The sequence below is a fragment of the Vicugna pacos genome, unplaced genomic scaffold (genome assembly GCF_048564905.1).
Source record: "Vicugna pacos unplaced genomic scaffold, VicPac4 scaffold_20, whole genome shotgun sequence".
Taxonomy (NCBI): domain Eukaryota; kingdom Metazoa; phylum Chordata; class Mammalia; order Artiodactyla; family Camelidae; genus Vicugna; species Vicugna pacos.
Window position 1 is genome coordinate 77126462 of NW_027328741.1, and position 20777 is coordinate 77147238.

At 39.1% G+C, this 20777-nt stretch overlaps 2 protein-coding genes and 2 long non-coding RNA genes across 6 annotated transcripts in view; 1 reads left to right on the top strand and 3 right to left on the bottom strand.

Annotated features, from left to right (window-relative positions):
• Window positions 1–20777, top strand: part of LOC140694031 (uncharacterized) — a 540346-nt gene that overhangs the window by 429128 nt on the left and 90441 nt on the right. The window lies entirely within an intron of this gene.
• Window positions 1–20777, bottom strand: part of LOC140694019 (uncharacterized) — a 129999-nt gene that overhangs the window by 80589 nt on the left and 28633 nt on the right. The window lies entirely within an intron of this gene.
• The window catches only part of LOC140694021 (uncharacterized), a 45601-nt gene continuing 24850 nt past the window's right edge, over window positions 27–20777 (bottom strand). For all 3 annotated transcript variants that reach the window (XM_072957512.1, XM_072957510.1, XM_072957511.1), the window contains 3 exons: window positions 11025–11134; window positions 9562–9685; window positions 27–275 (listed from right to left, as the gene is read on the bottom strand). In XM_072957512.1, coding sequence (XP_072813613.1) covers window positions 135–275; window positions 9562–9685; window positions 11025–11134 — 375 coding nt within the window. In that variant the 3' untranslated portion in view covers window positions 27–134. The remainder of the gene's footprint in view (window positions 276–9561; window positions 9686–11024; window positions 11135–20777) is intronic.
• Window positions 15250–17034, bottom strand: LOC140694034 (uncharacterized). The gene is made up of 4 exons (XR_012069776.1): window positions 16888–17034; window positions 16632–16722; window positions 16233–16353; window positions 15250–15522 (listed from the first exon to the last, which is right to left on the bottom strand). It is a non-coding gene; the product is annotated as an uncharacterized lncRNA (long non-coding RNA).

A 20777-nucleotide genomic window follows, 5' to 3' on the forward strand; every position in this document is an offset into this window, starting at 1 on the left:
ATATGAGGAAAATACTCACCCAGTGGAGACATCCTGAGTGAGTCCAAGTTGAAAGACACTGGGTTCAGGACTGAGTGGTTAGGTAAGAGTCTGGTCTAATATTTTCCTCAATTTGGTTACCTCCATTGAATTTTTCAGGATAAAAGTAAAACTCTTATGAGGAAACTTTCAACTCCAAAATTCGGACCATCCTCCTGGCTGGTAACAGCTTTCTCGGGTGACAGAGAATCTTCCAGGGGTGGTAGACACAAAGACTTCATGACACAGAGTTGTCCCTGTGGGAAATCTTACTAGCAAATTTATTCTGAGAACCCGACCTTACAATGGGGAATAGAACTTTCAAAAAAAAAATAAAGAACAGAAAATAAAAGAAAAAGAAATGACAGATTGCCAGTCTCCAACTATTACCCCAGCCAGGTTTATGTACATACAAAATTTACAACATTAATTGGGAATAAGAAAAAAGAAACTCACTCTGAAAATAACTAACCAGGCCTGATAAAAACATTTTCTGGCATTCTGAACTTATAAAAACAAAATCCCCTTTAGGGGTAACTTGGATTTCTCTTCCTGTGTCCTTGAAATGTAAATGTTTTATCTTTCTCTGGGTGTTTTAAGTGTGTGTATGTATGTATATGTATGTTTAGTTTATTTTTTAAAGGAAACCTTGGACTCCACCATACAAAAGTTTCAAGTATTGTGTACATATGGTGGCCACGCAAATAAATTGGGATTCTAAGCAATTCTTTGATTGTACCAATTTTCAGATATTTTGCCATCTTAAACTTTGTTGCATCAGCCTGGACCACAAAGGCTTTTAGCTTTTGGAGAGTAAACCTTTGAATTTTATTTAGGCAACACCCCGACTCTCATGTGGAAGGGCCTCTTCATCTTATTGGTTTAAAATCACTATATATATATTATATTTGTATATAAATTGACGGCCATATGATGGACTTTTTAATTTGGAAAACTTTTTAATTGGTGAAAGTTTAAAGAGATCTCATTATAAACAGTTGTTTTATGGTTTCTATTAAAATCAAGTTTAAATGTAGAAAAATATATCTAATGGTTAACCTAAGAACTTAGTTAAAAAAATAAAACTGGTTTGAAAAGCTACGTTTGTGTTTTTCCTTTCTGATAAATGTTTCTAGATATGCTAATAAAAACTTAGAATTATTAATGTTAATTAGGTTGAATAACTGGAAAAATGATTGTAAAAATGTCGAAAAAAAAATTAAGTGGCTTATCCCAAAAGGATAAATATTTTTATATGGTTATTTTGAATCAAATAAATAAAATGGACATTTTTGGATTTACATACAGGGTTTTGATACTACACAACGTAAAGTTAAAAAAAAAAGGGCCAAAGAGTTCACCTACTCCCCCCCAAGACTAAAGTTCAAACAAGCCCATTTTACTTACCACAGTTTGAAATATATGTATATACAGACTGAAATACTTGATCAATAATTGGGATAACAGACCAATTAACGAAATTAAAAACTGAGAAGTGCCTAAGCTCTTTGGCTGAAACTTGGGCATCCTAGAGACTTCTATAAAATTATATACAATGCACACACACACAAAAAAAGGTTTCTGGAACTCCTTCTAGAAATAAGAATTATTGATTAAACTTAATAAATATAAAAATTAAAGGTATAAGATTTAATAAAATTGAGATAAAAGTTTGTGAAATTGGTATATTTAAATGGTCTTTATACAAAACTTTTGCTTATATTGTGGGATACATATGTTTAAGAGGAAAAACACTTCCCCTTCTTGGTATTATAAGGCTAGGCACATATCTGTCCCTCTGAAAATATTAATTGAACAAATTAAAATAAACCAATATAGTTACATAAGCCGTCCAATATAATGTAAAACTAAAAACTAATTTGAGTGGCTAATAAAAAAATACAGGTTTACCCTGGGTTTAACTTATAACACAAGGAAAAGAGATCTTACTAAATGCCTTATGCAAGTTTTGGAAGACATATTTAAGTAAGCCTTAATGTTTTAAAACATGGAATTCTTTGTTTACAGCTCTTCTCACTGATACAAAAATGCCACTTAAGGAGATAAAATACGGCATGGGTGAGAGAGCAGTTCTCTGGGGACCTGGAAGACAGTGTCTTTGTCTTGCACATCAGAAATATAAATACAACAAACAGTGACCTAGGACTGAGTCTAATTAGCTCAACAAAATAAACCTTAAGGCCAAGAAATTTTTGGCATATTAGAACTCAGAACTCTGAAGGGTCCTTCAGCCTTTGTGAAGAAATTTTAACTGTCTGTTTCATAAATAGTAAGCCTTAGTGATTTGAGCAAGCAAATTCAGCTTACTCCAACTATTATTATACCTATCTTATAAGTAAGTTTTAAAGTGAAGCTATGAGATCTCTAGCTTTTTTCTGATTATAAGCCTGTGTACACATTATAGAAGTGAGATATTTCTACTGCTAAAGAAAAAAAATTCAAAGTCATAGAGCTCTGCTTAATTGACGTAAAAATATAAGAGCTTAAACATTAAGTATTTTTAAAATAACAACTGAACAAATTGACTTTCAGCGTCATGTGAAATGGAAAATATTCAATATTAAGATAATATTTGATATTGTTTAGTTTAAGTATGTTCTAATTAATATAGACATCTTTAAAGTCATCAATATTATGTATAATACCTTTACTGTACCTAGGTTTAATGAAAGTCAAATAAGATCCTGTTATATCTGTTGCAGATTTGTCAAAAAAAAAATAAAAGTAATGTGCTGTGGTAAAATTTTAAGTAAATTAAATGCAAATGAGATGAGAGCTTTGGGTAAATATTTAAAATATATTTTTAAAATGTATGTTTAAGATAATCTCTAAGTGTTTGGTATCTTTAAATTCTAGTGTTGTGCTAAATTAAGTTAAATGACAAGATTTTATTAAATAGCTATGCCATTTTCAGATAAAATAACATTGAAATACGAATTACTTAACATTTGACTTCCTCTTACAGTGAAACTAAAGGTATATAGAAATATTAATAAATGGTTGGTGCCACACTGAAATAGTCTCTATTAGTAAGGGAATGATCTCAGTATCCTAGGAAAGTAATATAAATGCGTAAAGGAAGATGTAAGAATGGAATAATACTTTGTTAATGAAAAATAGTGACTTTCTCCTGAAGCTGGTTACCTCTGAATGGAAGACAAAATAAGGGACACACTAATATAAGTATAGAAAGCTGTGGAAGGCTTGTGGAAAAGGAACCCTGAGGGAAGAGTTTTGTACATGGTCAGAATTGGCTAAGTTTAGAAACAAATTGGGCAACGTAAATGAATCTTAGAAGTTAGCTGGAACAAGATTAGATTTGGTTTTCTCTCTGTTAAGAGGAAAAAATTTTCTTAAAATATTAATCCACCTTCAGTAACAGATTGTAAAACTTCTTATACCACTTAGCTGATCTGTTCTGCCTTTACATTTGACATATTTTCTTGTTAATGAATTAGTACTACTTTACAGTGATCTATATGTTTATCTGATCAAGTGTTCTGAAATCTTTCAAAAAGCTCCCCAAATATAAAATTCTAATTAATTAAATAAAAATTAATTTAATTAATTAAAATTCTTTTAATCTCCAGTTAAGTTTGGGATGCTACAGAAGGCCCCTGAAACATCCCAAAGAGAGATTTTTAACTATAAAGTTTCATTTGGCATTTTAAATAACATGGAATTGTCAAATGAATCATAAAACTTCTAAGGTTATATTGAATGAGAAATATTATTAATATAGGTATTGTAGAAATTACATGGACTCCCTAAAATTCTGGCATATCAGAAATGTTACCAGTGATAATTATGGGTATAGTGAACAGGTTTCTTTATTGATTATAGTGTAACGGTGTTTAACCATGCTTTTAAATCTTTTGTCATTTATAGACAGTTAATTGTTTTCTTCTGATGGTTTTGCAAAATGCTTTCTCTTCAAGGAGATTTACTGATTTCTAATAAATTTCAAACTACAGCACTGAACTAAACTGGGTAAGAAATTTTAAAGTTCTAATGAAAACTCTCATTAAAAGAATTACTTACATGGGACTGATTAACCTGCTGAATATGGTTATAATTTTTGATATTGTTTGAAATACTACTGGCTTTTAACCTGTTTCCCAGACGTAAAGAATCTCTTCTCCTTAAGCTAGTTATGGTTCACAGCAATTTGATAAATTATACCTATGTAATCACACTTGGAACACTTATCTTTTCTCTCTATCTGATCCCTCAAGAGACTAAAAACACTTAGGTCCCCAGTGGCTCTATCAAACAAATTAGGGAGATCATCTCCTAACAGATATAGGAGTATAAAGATATTTTAAGGATTTTAAAGAGAAAAGAATTTACCTAAATCTGTAAGGCAGAAACCCATGAAAAGCCTTGACGTGGCTTTCTTGGCCTTAGCAAACCTTAACATTCTACCCTGAGACTCCGTATTAAAACTTCCAACACAGCCAATTTAAAAAAGCCTATATGATCAAATAATCAGACTTAAGTTGTAAAAAAATTAATCTTGATTTGGCAATATTTGAGAAAACTGAGGGTAACTTAAGAGAGAAAATAAATTATATTTTAGTGGATATTAAATTCTAGTTTTGTTAATTGAGGTCCATATTTACTAAGACACTTCCCAGATCATTCCTTGCTGTTATGTCACATTACTGTACGGTTTAATTGAATTATGAAAAGGATACTCTAGGTTTGTTTCTGAAGCTCAGAAATCTATCCTTGGGTAAAGTTCCAATGCTCCATGACCTGCAGCCAGGGGTTATACATACTGCAACAGGCATGACTTAAAGAACTGTCTCCAACCTGAATGGAAGGACCCTTTTTCAGGTACTCTTTACCAGACCATACACACCAAAGCTGAAGGAAACGGAGTCTCGGATTCATTTCCTATCTGAAACATCCCCTGCACTGCACTGGCCTATCGAGTGCTGCTCCCCTGAAAACAATGCCCAAATGGAGAAAAAGCTACCAGACCAGGATGAGAAGAAGACGACATCTGAGCTAGACAGCTGACCCAAGACACCGGACCAGGACTGTATACCAATTACTTTGATAATTTCTCCAACCTTTGATTATGAACTACTCCACTTGTTAAGTTTATGATAAATTACCTATGTCTAGTACTTCTGTGTTACCTTGGTGGGTTTCCCTACTCCAAGGCTCTAACTAGATAGCCCTCAGAAACGTTATTCTAAAAAGAATTTATAGTTCTGTTTAGGCCACTGTTGATCTTACAAGGTGGGAGATTTCAACTGGCCAATTAATACCTGCTCTGACCCTGACCATAAATATGAACTTTCTCATAGGATCAAACTCAGAAACACAAGCAAAATTTTAACCCAAAAATACAACTTCTCGACTATTAAATTCTTACTCGTGACTTTATTAACGTTACTAGCTGTATTACTTATATCCTGTCTATTTTATAAAATTGTTGTCTGTTACAATTCCCAATGTGTAACTAGGCCCACAAGATTGATGATGGCTAAACATCTTGAAGAAACAGATAAAATTTATAACCCTGAATAAAATAAATATAATAGTGTGATTCTAGGTATGGGAATGAGCAAAGATGGGTAAACACTTTCTGTATCATAATAGACTAGTAAGACAGGTGATCCAGAGAACTTTTAGTATCAACAGGGCCTGACAAAAAAAACTAACACCTTGAATGGCAACTCAGAAGATTCTTCACCTGAACTAGGAATGAGCCATCCTAGCACCGTGGGACAAAATTGGTCATGAAATTTCTCTCAAAATATTGGTCGAATTTAGGACCAAGTGGGAGCACTGTGAATGAAAATACTACAATGTGCATGAAAATACTGCAACCATGACAGTAAACAAAGAATGCTGAATCCGAGTCATCAGCGGCTGCTGCCAACCCCCAGCGAGTACATGCCTACAGCCCGGCCTCTCAGCCACTCACAGTGGTGCCCTCTGAGCAGACTCAGAGTAAGAAAGGACAGGATACTGGCCCTAGATAGCCAGGGGATTGCCAAAGGAATGAATTCAATGACCCAAATGTTTGCTTCTCACCATACATAGAAAAGCAGTAAATACTTGAACTTGAGATATCTGGTTTTCTTTAGATAACAAGCAATGTTTTATTGTTCCAATTACCTGGTCTTTGTTGTAAGCTTCTATATATCCTAGCTCCTCCCCTACCTCTTGGGAGCAGTCCCTCAGAGTGATCTGAGAGGCTGTCATCCCGGCTCGAGTCCTCCAGCCAAATAAAACAAAGCCCTTAACATATAGGCTGAACGTTTATTTCAATGACGTTCCAGAATAGACACAACTCATCAATTCTGTAATGGAACACACTGAATCAGGAACCAAAGCGTGTTTTACTCCGGAAAATCTCCGGGTTCCTATTTCTTCCTGCCATTATACAATCCCTCTAGAACTCATTAATTTGCTGTCTGCTCCTCTGGCAACAAAACTCGTAGAAGACTCAACTCAGCAGAGCGCCCTGCTGGGGAGAACACCCCGCAGAAGCACTGCAGGCTGCCTGCCCTCCTGCACGCTCTGCTGACCCTTGGTGTCCCCCGTGGAGACCAGGCCAACAGAGCTGTTCCTAACAGCTACAAATTCGCACTCGTTAAATAAATCATTTTATTTTATATGATATTTTACGTATATACCCATCTCTGAAAACAGCTTTGCAGAAGCTCAAATCTTCAACATCAATCCCCAAAGGCAAATCCGTTCCCCAAGGGGAAACAAGACTTAAGACGACGCTAAGGCCTCCAAAGTCCTCTCAAGGACCGTCAACCAAACTGCCTGCAGGTCTGCAGCTGCAGGCTGTTACATGTCTGCTTTTAAAGCAACCCCTTCCTGCCCTCGGGTATTACAGTGTCTCTCTACGCCCTCCCGTCTCAGAGTAAAAGCAGCCATTGCAGAACCTTGCAGGGAAGCACTGACAGGAGTCGACAAAGAGGATCAGAGCTAAGCTAATACTTCTGATGACACGACCTTGTCACTGTGTCACTTTACAGATGAAGATATATATAGAGAGAGGTGGGGTGATATTGCTTAAAGTCACACAGCTAATAAGTGGCAAAGTCTATAACTCTGCTCTTCCCTTCGGCGTGACGCCCCAGCTGGGACGCCCACAGGGTTGTCTCATGCCTGCCTGAACAATCCTCTCCTGTCACTCATAACCCACCACAGGGTCTGACCCTAGCCTGCCTTTTCAGCATCTATTCCCTCCAGTCTCTCAGGAACAAGGCCGTTTGGGCCACTGTATGACTTCCGGCTCCCGGAAACATCAGTGCTCATGCTGGTCTTGCCTGTGCATCCGGCCCGCTGCTCAGAGGCTCCTCCTCCCCTGCAGGAGTACATTTCCACTCTCCGCAGGGACACCTCCTCAGGGGAGCCCTCTTCTCGCTCTCAGCACGGCAGGGCCACATCCCGAGCTGCCCCATTAGGACAGTGTGCGCCCAGGTCTGTTAATCAGACCAGCAGCATCAGAGCCAGGGATTATGCCCGGGCTACCCTGCAAAACTACTGCCCGCCACACAGCCCCCAGCCAGCAGGTCACCTGGAAGTCACAGCAAGTGCCCCACCCAATCCAGAAGCCTCTTCATTTGCCAGCATCGCTGATGACTGGTTTCCAAACTTTGGTCAGTTTCACACAAAACAGCACTTTCAACTGTGAAGCAGAGGGTTTCGCTTCTGCTCCCCATCCTTACTGGTAATGTCAAGGAAAACAAAGAGGCCTTTTCTCAACACTTTTATAATGACACCCTCCCACCCACAATATTCATATGCTCAAGAGCTTTGGATCCACGTGATTTTCTTTCCCTTATGATAAGCGGCTCAAAACACTGCGGGATTCCTTCTATTTAGAGGGTATTTGTACTCAGTTTATCGGCTTTAATCTGTTTTTGTCTCTCTTCAATATCCCTAGCAGTTGCCACCTCTTACTCCCTTCAGCAGCCTCCCTCCCAACATCTACTCTAGGAAATCAGCTGTGAGGAGGGGCCCTGGGGCAGTCACAGACGATGCAACTAAGGCAAAGAGAGGGTCCATAATTTGCCCGAGAAGATCAGCTTCAACCCCCAACAATGTGTGTCACGTCCCTGTGTTTAACTCTTATGCTAAGCAAGATAACTTTTTGTAGATTATGGTTATAAACAGATGAGGTATAAAAATACATACAAGGACACACATCTACTCTAAGATGCTCACTAACTCCACTATTTTGTTTCTACTTATTTCTATTAAAAAATATTAAGAACCTCTGCAGTCAGTATAGCAAAATGTTACTGGGCTTTAAATCCAGAATATAGAGGTGTTAAATGTGTCATTACTCATACTTATTTGTATGTTCACAATACAAAATTATTTGAAAGTCCCTCTCACCTCCCCCTACTCACTACTGGCTCTCACCTGAGCTCCCAGACCACACATCTAACAACCTTTCACTTTACCCACAGCTGAACTCATCAGATTTCCGCAGAACTCCCTCTGCAGCTTTCCCTCCTCAGAGCACAGAAGGACCATCATTTACCTCATTAATCCACCCAGAAACCTGGGCCTTACTCCATCCTACATTCACAGACAGCCTTCATCCTTTCCTTTTTACCATCTAAACATGCCTTCAATATGTTCGCTTTTAAACACTGACCGTCCCACCGCTCAAGTGGAAGCCACCAACACTGCCCACCTGGACACATGAGTCTCCTAAGTGGCCCCACAGCCACTCTCCCCTACTTGAGACAAATGGGACTGTGCCACTCCCGCGCTTTTTGGACTCTTTTAAGACCCACTCTTCTTAGAAGAAACTCCAAGTTCTTCACCAGGTGAAAGTCTTTGCCATGAAATTGTCACCTCAGGGAGGGCAGGACCCGCCCTCTCCCCTCGGCCCCGCCCTCTGGCAGAGCATCAGCTTGGGAGGACCTGCTGAGCTACACCAGCCTGTATTCTAAACCTGGTCTGAGTTCTTAGCAAACTGCTTCAATTTTCCATACAATTCCAAGGTAAATTAGAAAGATTTTAGATGTTGAGCTAGACTATTGATTTTGGGATTTTGCACTAGCAACCTGCAAGGACATGTTCTAAAGATTCTGTCTTCTTAAAACCACACCCAGGTTAAAGGAGTATTTGTGGAATGTCTTCGGAGGAAAAGGGACTGTACTTTTACAGGCTTTATGTTTTATAACATGAACAACCCGGACAGGGTCACAAATGGAACCGCCTCACAAGTGACAGAAGACAGGCGAGAGGCACAAAGCAACAGGTTGCAAAGATGGTAAGAGCAAACATGATTCTCCAACCCCCCCAAAAATTTTTGAAACAACCAAAAATTCTGAATTTTAAAAGTAAAAGAGTATCATATAGAGAAATGAAATAAATAATGCTCTTCATCAGGGTTTCAAGATCTCACTCCAGAGTTTTTAGCAGGCCATACTGAATCCTACCACAGAAAAATCAAATGGACTTGTGGTGAGAAAGTTCCAGGAAAACTGCAGTAATTCCTCCACTTGTGTAAGGACATACACTCACCTGCTGAAGGTGAATGTAAACCGCATTCTGGATAAATTCGAAAGCTTCCAGGCTCCGCTTCTGGATGCCAAGGACATGGACAGCTTGGAAGCATGCTTCTAACTCAGTCATCGGCATTTTTACACTGCAGGGGAAACGGAGGCACCCAGTCAAGAGCAGAGATGTTCCTGTCGTGTCTCACAGGCCGTGCCTCGGGGATTCAGTGCCCTGCAGCAGCCCGGCCCCAGGCAAGGACCAGCAGCGTTTTCCACCCAAGCAGGAGGGGCACTGTGCTTGAGAAAGCCCATCTCCGATGGGGGCAAGAGGGGCTGGTGGGGTTCAGTGAACCTATAAATGCCCACAGAAATATGCCTGCATTCATTCAAGTGATGCAAACAACTGTAGCAGGCTATTTAACAAAATTTCAATTGTCAGTGGAAATTTTGCCATTCCTTTCCGCTTGTCCCCTGCACTCTGAGACAGGCTTAGGCTCTCTTACACCTGCAGCTCTGTGCAATAGTTGTGAAGTCATTTTACTTTACAGATACCACGGTTCTGCCCAGGGTGTTATCCAGCCCAGAGAGGTGGCCCAGGCCAATTTAAAGCTATGTGGCTTGCGTGCGGGGGCAATTACAGGAGCTGGTTCTGGAGCCAGGCCCCTCCCCACCTCTGCTCCCCTCTCTCCCGAGGCCCCTCTGCCAAGCACTCAGGCTCCGTGATCTTATGTCCTACTCTTCTACTCTACTCCAAACCCTTTTCCTTTTGTTTTTTTCCCTAATTATTCCCAGCTGGAGTGATTTTTCAATCTCAATATCTGAAAAAAATTCCTGCAGCCGAAAAAGAGGTCTCCAGAGGTCAATGCCCATATGCTGGTTCCTGAAGAGAGCCCCTGGCTACGGGGACCCTCACCAACACTCACGGGGCATCAGAGATGTTGCAGGGTCGGCCACCCCCTACAAGAGTTTGCTGTCACCCCAATGCCTGCACAGCATCCCTGCTCACAAAATATAGTTGGTACACTTATCGGTTATTAAGAAGCAAAAATACAAAATTGCTCGTATTTCTTACTAATATTATCTATGAAGCTGGAAACGGAATTGTAATAAAATGTACAGTTTTTACCCTATGTTAAATCTGTTCCTTTGAGTTTAAACCTGTGCCCTGTTTCCTAGGCTCAGACTTGGTAGCTCTGCACCATTTGAAAAAGAAAGTTGCCTTTAGCCTGAAATCTGCAGGAAAGCCTATTCTCTTGGCCCTGATCTTTAAAAATGTTAGCTCATCTGCACTTCTGTAGAGATGGCAAGTTGCATAATAGAGAATAGCCTTTTTTTTTTGGAGGTTTTACAGGGGTACCATGATTTGATCCACATGGACAGCTGCAAGAACAGCGGATTCAAAGGACAAACAATTCATAAAGCAAGAAGTATGCAACAACCAACCACAACCCCGCCCCTTTTTAGTATAAAAGGAGACTGAATTCTTACTTGGGGAAGATAGTTCTCCAGGACATCAGTCTGCCGTCTTCTGGGTCTGCCAGCATTGCAAGTGAAGTCACTATTCCTTGCTCCAACACCTCATCTTCCGGTTTATTGGCCTGTCATGTGGCGAGCAGAACGAGTTTGGACTCAGTAACAAAATGACTGCATTGGAGGTAGTATGTCTCCAATGTTTCCTCATTTCCAATATGTAACATGCACATCATTTATGATCTAGTGCAAATAATTCATCAAAGACAACCACAAAAAGAAACTATACTCACCTAGCTATCAACACTGAAGTCACAACCTGTCAATTTTATATGATGTTGAACAACACAATGGAAAAACCTAACATAGGGAGTTGATTCCACGGAAATAAAATTATTTCTACTCCTTCAATACTTTTTCTTTTCTTTTCTATTTTATTTTGTTTTGCTTATTGAAAGGAAAATAAAAGTCAAGTCATTTTATTTCACGTATTTTTGTTATAGCTACATTCTTTAAATACTACAAAGAGATTTAAACTGCAAAAAAATTGTTCATATATTAGTATAAAGATATATACACAATCAATGGGGATTAGGAAAGGAATGGACATTTACTAAAAATCCACTGCAATCCTGTCTTTTACAAGCATATCCTGGAATATAAGCTGTATGATCCAGGGGGCTCCACCCCCATTCTCACTGTTGTGTCCCTTAGCAATCAACTACTAAGGCACCAGCATAGAACCATGTGATCAGTATTTTAGGAATAAATTAGGGAATTAGCACATTCAATTCTAAAACAAAAACCCTAAAATAAATACTGAACTTATTTACAGATAAAGAAAATTGGAACCAAAAAAGTAGTTATTTCCCCAAGGTCACAAAGCTAATAACTGGTAAAGACAAGATTTGAACTCATCTGCCTGATTCTAAAAACTAAGGTGGAAATCCCATTTGACTGGGGAGGGTCCAGCAGCAGAGCCTATCACCCTATCTTTGTTCAGATCTAGCCTTAGACAGCCTGAGACAGCACCCCATTCCTATGGAACTCGAGGGCAAATGATAACAATAAGGATTTTATATCCAGTAGTTTGTTAGGTCTCATTTATATAAAGTGTCAGCAGGTCAGCAGAAAAACTCTGGAAAATATGAGTGGGTCCAGAGCTTTCTGCTGATTAGTAACTCAGTCTCTCAGGACATAGTGACCTTTCCATGAGAGGCCTCATGGACATAAACTAAAGGCAGCTGAGCAATGAAAACTAACAAGAACCTGGAACTCAAGCAAGAAGGTTCCCTGCCATCCCCCACCCAGTTGCCTCTTCACCCGCGTGGACACGATGGCAGGAGACCCAGATTCTTGTCTAAGTTACATCATCATGGATTCTCATCCATAATAATGTATGACTCTATGCCGCCTTATGTCCATTAAAACTCAAATATGATAACACCAATATCTCAGCAGAATATCTATGTCTCCACTTCCTGTCTTCTAATAGGAGAATATTTTTATGGACAAAAAGCAGAAATCCAATTTAAAAAACCATGCACGAAGCCAGGTGAAATTCTGCTTAAGAGACTGCCCTCACGCTGAGTAAATGAAAACTCAGAAAAAGTGGCCCTTCTCCCTCAGCAAATGGGAGGTAGCCTGATGTGTGTGTGTGTGTGTGTGCACGTGTGTGTGTGTGTAAATCAAATACAATGAATTCTGGGATGTGTACAGTTTTTTTAAGTCACTGTCATTTCATGGGAATGAGCCAACATTTAAATAATTTGAATCTAGTGTTCTGAGAGAGTCTCAGGCTCTTGGTGGAGGAGGTGAAAGGGGAGAGTGAAGGAGGAAAGAGGTACATGAAGCAAAGAAGTAAGAATACTGCCAGGGAAAGGCAAGACGTTACTTTTGTTCTTCCTTGCACCACATACAAATTAGGGACTCGCTTTCTGCTGATGACTTATCGAGCACTGATTTGCAGGAGAAGAGGGGACAGCTCATTGCTCACTGAGCTTGTAACTGGACGTGGCATCTTATAGACACAAATCATTTACCCTGATCAAACACACTAGCAGCAGGCTGTAATTCTTCTGTTTTGAGAGACAACAAAGCAGGAGTTCAAACAGGATGCATAACTTGACAAAAGTCAGAGGTCCAGTAAACTAAAGAGGATTAATTCAAACTCAGATCTGAATGCAGAGTCTGATCTTCCCACTCCCAGGACTGGAAAATCCTTAACACAGGCTCCCCAGCTCCCCTGCATTGTTCCTGGCACCAAGCATTTGCCATGGCAATGGTCACCATTTCTCACAGACACAGCGCTCTGTGCAGCAAATGACCTTGATCAGACCTTGATCATCTACCTGCCACGCCCACCAGGCTTCACCATACAGGCAGGAAAGCTGGCTTTCAAGTGCATACAAAGCCATTCCTTGTCTAACCTGGGCTCTTCTGTGGTTTCTCCAGCCTAAAGGCAGCCATGAAACTGCTCACAGTTTGTACATGAGCCACACTACCTCTCTCCATCTGTCTCCCCACCTATACTACTTAGCTATGAACATTTTGAGAATCTTCGACACAAATTTTTAAAAACAAAAAAGAAAGGATTCTGGAACAACTACTTAATACTAACAATTTTAAATGACAAAATACAAAGTGAGTATTTACAAACCGAATCTTCCTTTCTAAATTTCAGTTTTAAGCATTTAAAAATATAATAGCAAAAAATTTTCACTTACAAAATTGACAAAAACATAAACAATAATCTGGAATAAGTTAAAAAATAATGCCCATGTTCTAAATGGAGAAACTTCAGGGCTGTACTGAGGGGTAAAGTAAGAGGTGAGAATGTAGAGACATCAACAAATTGCATGGAGGAAAGCAGTTTTGTAAAGATGTAAGTTCTCATCAGAATAATTCAAAACTTACTGAAAACTCCCATGACAACTCCAATCTGATTTTTTTTAACTTGAACAAAATATTTTGGAATTCTTCAGGAATAATAAAATCATAATACTAGACAAGAAAATTTGGGATGGAAGAAAAGAATGAAAAAAATTCAGACTGCCAATTATTAAATAAATTTTTACAATATGTAAGTTATGGTGCTGGAGTAAGAAAGGCAGATTGACAGAAGGGAACCATGAGCTCAAAAAGAGACTCTAGTGTACACAAGTATTTTGTAAAGGTGGGATTTCAAATCAAAGAGAAAAGTATGACTTCAGTAATTGTCCTGAGACAATCAGACAATCACCTAGAAAGAATAAATACTATTCCTCTCATAAGGACCACAAGATAATTTACAGACAGTGATGTAAATATAAAAAAGTACTAATAACAGCAAATACAACACTTTGCTCTTATTAACTCAACTTACCCTTACATTAACAAGTACTATTATCATCTCCATCTTAGAGATTAAAAAAAAACCTACAGAGGAGATTTATTCCAGTATAAGAAATTATTTTTAAGAATAATTTCAAAGATAAAACACATAAGGAATACATTTATTATCATAAGAATATTTTGAGACACTACCAAAATAAAAATCCTCCTAAACAAAATGAAAGGAAAGAAATGACAAGAAAAAGCTCTGTGATACATGTTGTTGAAGACAAGAAGTTAATGTTCATAACATACAAATGGCTGTCACAAAGCAACAAGAAGCTCCCCCACTTAAATGTGTGCAAAGGATAAAAGGAATCATTCATTTTAAAAAAGTCAAATGGCTAATGAGTGAAAAATGCTCAATACCTCACTGGTCATCAAATGCAAACTAAAACAATGAAAAAGCACTTTTGCTCATCATATTGGCAAATATTTTTCAAATATATTCTATCTAGTGTCCATCTGTGGGAGAAGAAACCATGAGCGACATTTTCAGAGGACGACATGTCAATGGATATGTAAACTCTGAAAAACGTACGTACACAATGACTCAACACCAGTTCTAGGAATCGTTTCCTTTAGGAAAAAACAAATTTAGTCCAAAAAGATGTACCCATCAGGGCATTTACACAGCACTGTTTACAATGGTGGGAAGAAAAACTGAAGTGAAATCATATCCAGCAATAGAGAATTGGTTACATAAGTAATTGTGCATCTTTTCATTCCCCTATGGAAGGAATTTCTAGAGTTACTTGAATGGAGTCTGTGATGAATGTAAATGTCACATCCAGGGACTAAATTTCCAGAAGCCTTAACTAAAGGAATACTCATAAAAGATCACAGGAATGTCTGTACAAGAAGGATGCCAGTCAAATATCCTTTCTGACAGTGGAAAATGGAGAAAACTTAACTGTCCACCATCAAGACAATGATGCGGTAAATCGCGACGAGCTGCGAGCAATGAGGGAGCCAGCGTTTCGCCGTGGTCCAGGGCCTTGTCCACAGCATTCTCTCACCAAAGGTGTGCGTGGGAAAGAGACCACACCCGCAAATCAGGAGACCCCTCCACTCTATCTGAAAGGACCGGGTGAGTCTGGAGTGGGAGGACGTCTATGGTATACACCTGAGTGATTAAAGCGAGCTGCAGAAAAACATATAGTATGGTCTCATTTTTAAATAAAGCATATATACACACACGTATACATGGAATTCTCATATGTGTGTATATATGTATGTCATAGGCATAAAGGTCATGAAACATATATATCAAATTTTCAACAGTTTTTACTCTTCGGAAATAAGGGGAAGGGAGGTAGGGCCTTCCTGTACCACCACAGTTCTCTTTTCAGTATTTCAGTTAAGTATACTTGGAATTTAAAAGTTTATTTAAGTCCGAAGTAAAATGGACAATGCCTCCACAAGACAGAATGCTATACTGGTCATCAAAAATCATGCCAGAGGAGATAGAATATTGTAGAAAAACATATAAAAAGCCGAATGGAAAATGGAGGTGTCCACACAGTAAACAGTCACAGAGTGCTCTCTGGTTTTTTATGACAGAGGTGATCCACACTGATGAAAATATACGTTAACGTCTTAATTATTATCTTTGAATAGCGGGACAAGGATAGCCTCTTTTGCCCCCCTTTTCAGAGTTATTATTTTAAATGCACATTCTTTTTCATCTGAAAAAAGCATTTTTGGGTGTGTAGTACTATGCATTGGAGAATAATACAAGAATACTTAGAGAAACAAGTAACTAGGAGACAAAGCAGCAGCATCACACAATGTAGGACGGGCGATCCTGATTAACACCAGGCAGTTACATAAGGACCCACAAAGTGAGAGCACCTGCTGTAACAGGGCGTGGCCCCCTTCTATTTGTCAGCAGTGTCTTCAGGGCTGAGGCAGTTCTGAGCACGGCCAGTGTCAGTGCTGGTGTCTTGATTGATGCTACTGGGGGTGAGGGCACCTGCAAGCCGAGAGGAAGAACAGAAATCATCCTCTGCCTTTTCTGTCTTGTTTCTTTGTTACTTTAAAAGAGAGCCATATATAAGATAAACCGTGTATCTCCCCAAATGAAATTTCAGTAATGAAACCGTTTTTAAAGACTTCACAGCTTATATTCTGCCTATAACTGTCTTTTCAACAAAGATCATATTTATTAAATGTTAATTAACTCAGTTAATTAACTCCCTGTTGAAACATTCTAGTAAAGAACATGAAATGCAGTATGTAAAAGAACCACACCTGCAGTGACTAGCTCAGCTGTCTTGACGGCAGTGCAGTCAGCCCCCACCATCCCGTGGCCCTGAGCTCCTGATGCTGGTAAGAGATTACGCTGCCGCCTCAGATGGAGAGAAACGGTGAAAGCATTTCTTGAACCCTACAGCACTGACAAAACATAACTGACAAATCCCAGGCCCCTTTGAGGCTCTCATTTTCTGTTTCTGGCCAACCCCCATCAATGAGCAGAACCACCCAATTCCCGAGCCATGGGACTCACGTGGGAAGCAGTTTTGGAGAAATTTCCAGGTATAGAATGTAACCAACTATACATAGAACTCTGAAAAAAGAAAAGATGCCATACTCTGATTTTGGAAGACACTCAAAATATTCTCCTAAGCCTTAGTAGCTGGAAAGGCTGGGCTTCTACTAAGTCACTTATTTATTTCACAGCCAGTAAGCATCTCCCTCAAATCCTGCTTCCCTGTGTCTGCTGGGAGCTTGAAGCACACTGCTGCTGTCGATCTTATAAGTCACATGGCAGAGACATGTGTCTCACGCCTGCAATCCTCACACAGGCTCGCCTCCTAGCCTCACTGTCTGAACTGGGCCCCATTTTCTCACCTGTTTATTTGGTATCTGTTCTTCTGTAAGCTACCTGAAATGCGTTTTGGAACATGTCAGAAGAAGCAGTGGGTTGAGAAATGGACAGATTGAGAGGTGAGAGATGGGCAGACAGAGAGAGAGACTCCAAGAAAAGGGGAACAAATAAAATTTCCTATGCAAAACCCTCTTCTAATCAGGGAAGGAAACCACCACGGAAAAGTGTGAAGAGGCAGGTAGCTTAGGACTGTTTCCTGGATTCCATGAAAAGTAATACCAAGAGATGAGAGGGTAGAACTTTAAATAGTAAAAGAAAAAAAGCACGCATGCTTGAAAAATATATCTACAATATGTACTTTCTAAAGAATAGACTGAAATCAGCAGGGCCCAATAACACTACACTTGGGTATTTACAGAAGTGAGAATCCCATCTCCAAACCACAAGGCATCCCTTCAGAGCACTGACAGTCTACATGGGGCGGTCATAAAGCCATCACCGCAAAAGCTATGCTACCCTGCACTTACGAGGAATGAGCAGCTGTGCTCAGGCTGCCCATGCTCATCATTTACACCCCACAGCACCTCTACGGGGGGGACGCCTAGCGAGCCCCGTCTCTGCAGGACAGAAAACCAGTTCTGGAGAGGCTAAGCCGACTTACCAGTTCTCCATCTCACAGGACTGGTCTCTCCAGAGCAGGACACGAACTCGGACCCACGATTGTAACCATGGTACTACAGTGCTTTGTGTGCTGTTTGTGTGTATAATACATTTGTTTCTATCATGAAAGGTTATTTAATAAATGATCGGTTGTCTTGTCTATCTCATTAGCTCACAATCAATCTTTATACTGTTGAATTGTACTCTTTTCCCCTGAAGAAAGGAACGGAAACAGCAGGGGTCAGAAAGATGTGGGGCTCCATTCTTTATCTGGGATCTCATCTCATCGAAGTCTCCAAACAGGGAAAAGGAGCAAATGTTCTCTTTATCTTTTAAAGAGAGGGCTCCAGTGATGGTGACTTATTCAATTACAAAATCAAGGCTGGGGAAAGGGCACATGCAGCAACTAGAGCAGTATCAGCTGTAGGAAGGTCAAAAGTGCTCACGGGAGGACTCAGGGGGCAGCCTCATTTAATTTCAATCAATAAAACAATAACAAACTCTAAAAATACTGGCCTACAATGGATTAGCTCTTTCTTGACATCTAGCAAGTTTCCACAGCCCACATGTAACATTATCGGGAACCAGTGAAAGGAAGAGTCCACAGACAAGGAAAATCAATGCCACAGGCAGGCTGAAACCCAGGCTGGAGTTTAGGAAGAGAAAGGGCATAGTTAAGAACTGGGGAAAGGCTGGGGAAAAAATCATCACAAGGACTCTCAAGCATCATCCAACAATCATATAATCATTCATTCAAGAGAGAGTTACTGAGGTCGTATTCTGTGCAAGATTGTACAGCGGGTGAAGCAAGAGCGCAGCGTCCATGGTGGCAGCAAGTTGCGGGGCTCAAATACACTTCTGATCCCGGTACCTTGCACACTTGTCCTCAATATAAAGGCAAAGATAATTAAAGTAAAATAATACTCTGTAAACTCAAAGCATTGTTGAAAAAAAAAAAGTTAAAGAAGACCTAAATACCAGGACAGACACTCCACACACATTCCCCTATCAAAAGAAAGTGCTCTTGGAATGGCAGTGCTCCCCAGAGCGATCCGTATATTCAACGTGGTCTCGATCACAATCCCAGCGGGCTCCTCTGCAGAAACTGACTATCTGCTGCTACAATTCATATGGGAATTCGAGGATCTCAGTAACCAATACGTACTTGAAAAAGAAAAATTTGAGAGGACTTATAATTCTCAATTTCAAACCTTACAACTGTATCTCCAGGTGAGATTAGAGGCCATTGTGAAGTTATTACTGTGTTAATCCTTATTTACTAAATTCTCTACAATGAATATTACTGTTACAATAAGAAAAATAAAAAGTAAGTTATCCTTTAAAACATGCACACCGATTCATTCATTGGGAAAAAATTATTCTATCAATTAAGAGATAAATATCTATTGAAAAAGGACAACTTAAAAACAAGAGTGCATTTGCATTTTTCATAAATTGAAAACTGAAAAGCACAAAGACGTCAAGTTTCTAGGGAGACCAATGCAACATATTAATAGTTATTTTCAGAAATTCTAATTTAACAATGAAAACTCTGGAAAGGGAAAATCGTGACCAAGAGCCAACTGCAAACACATGGAGAGCAAAGGCCTAGAAATCACAGTTCCTTTAACTCTGCTCCTAACACAATAGGAGAGGAAATTCCTCACTGAGGGGACAGTGGAATCCCATGCATAAGACAGGATACACAGTACAAACTGCACTAGAATTGGGGGTGATTTCCATAGAAGAATTCTAAAGTTACAAAATTGCTGAAAAACTATTAAAACACTGACAGAAAGACTAAAACACACAGTCATATTTATTATATAGAAACATATGTAGTCTGCTCCCATGTTGCATTTAAATACAAATATATTTGTTCATTTATGGGCACTTATGACTTTATCCCTGGTAGAATATTTCAACTAAAACAAATAATCAATATAACACTCCTTTTGTCAAATCTACTTGATAAGTTACTCTGCTATGTAAACATAATGTGTCTAAGATAGATCTAAAATTAGTGAAAAAGAGCTTTGTGTGGCTTCTTGAACTATTCTCAAAATTCAAAGCTTAATTTTAAAACAGATCTGAACAGTAATTCTATATTACCTTTCCCGTCGTGAAATGAACAACACAGTCTGTTGTCAAAATTCTGTCCTTACAATGATTCACGAGCACCGTATCCTCACAAAACTGCTGGACAGCAAGGCACTATCCAGACACTGTGACCCAACAAATGAAACACAATGAAGACAGTGACCCTATTCTGGAGGGCTTATAGTCTGTGTCAACACCAGGGTTTTATTTGATTGGTTTGATTGGTTGGCAAAATAAAATCAATCAAGTACTTTCTTCTTTGAGCATTCTATAAGTCATGACTCTGCTGTTAGTGTCATGAGCAGGAAAGACTTAAGCATGACTTGATTAGATCAACTAGCAACAATCATCACTGGAGAGTGAGTAATAAAGAAGTTAACTGATAGCAATGCTTCTCCCTACATGAGACCTAAAATAAATCGACACTGATATCCGAAAAGAAAATGAGAATTTGAGGTCCCCAATAAGAAAAAAATCTAACAAGAAATCAAAAAAGTAAAGATTTTTTCATTAACGTTTCCTGGAAAGATTGGAGCATGGTGGTGTTGAGCTCAGATGCTAGGGAAAAACATGAGGGTCTGAATTCCCACAGCACTGGGTAGCTTTGACACTAATATGTCAGTCAAATTCTCTGCATCTCAGTCTCCGATGCATAGACTGGGGACAACAACCACACCCATCTCCTAGAACGGTCCTAAGAATTAAGTTATTTTATATATACAAGTTTTAATAAAATACATCAGATATTAAATATTACCCCAAAAGCACAAGGAAAAATGAAAACAGAGATAAATTGGAGTTCATTAAAC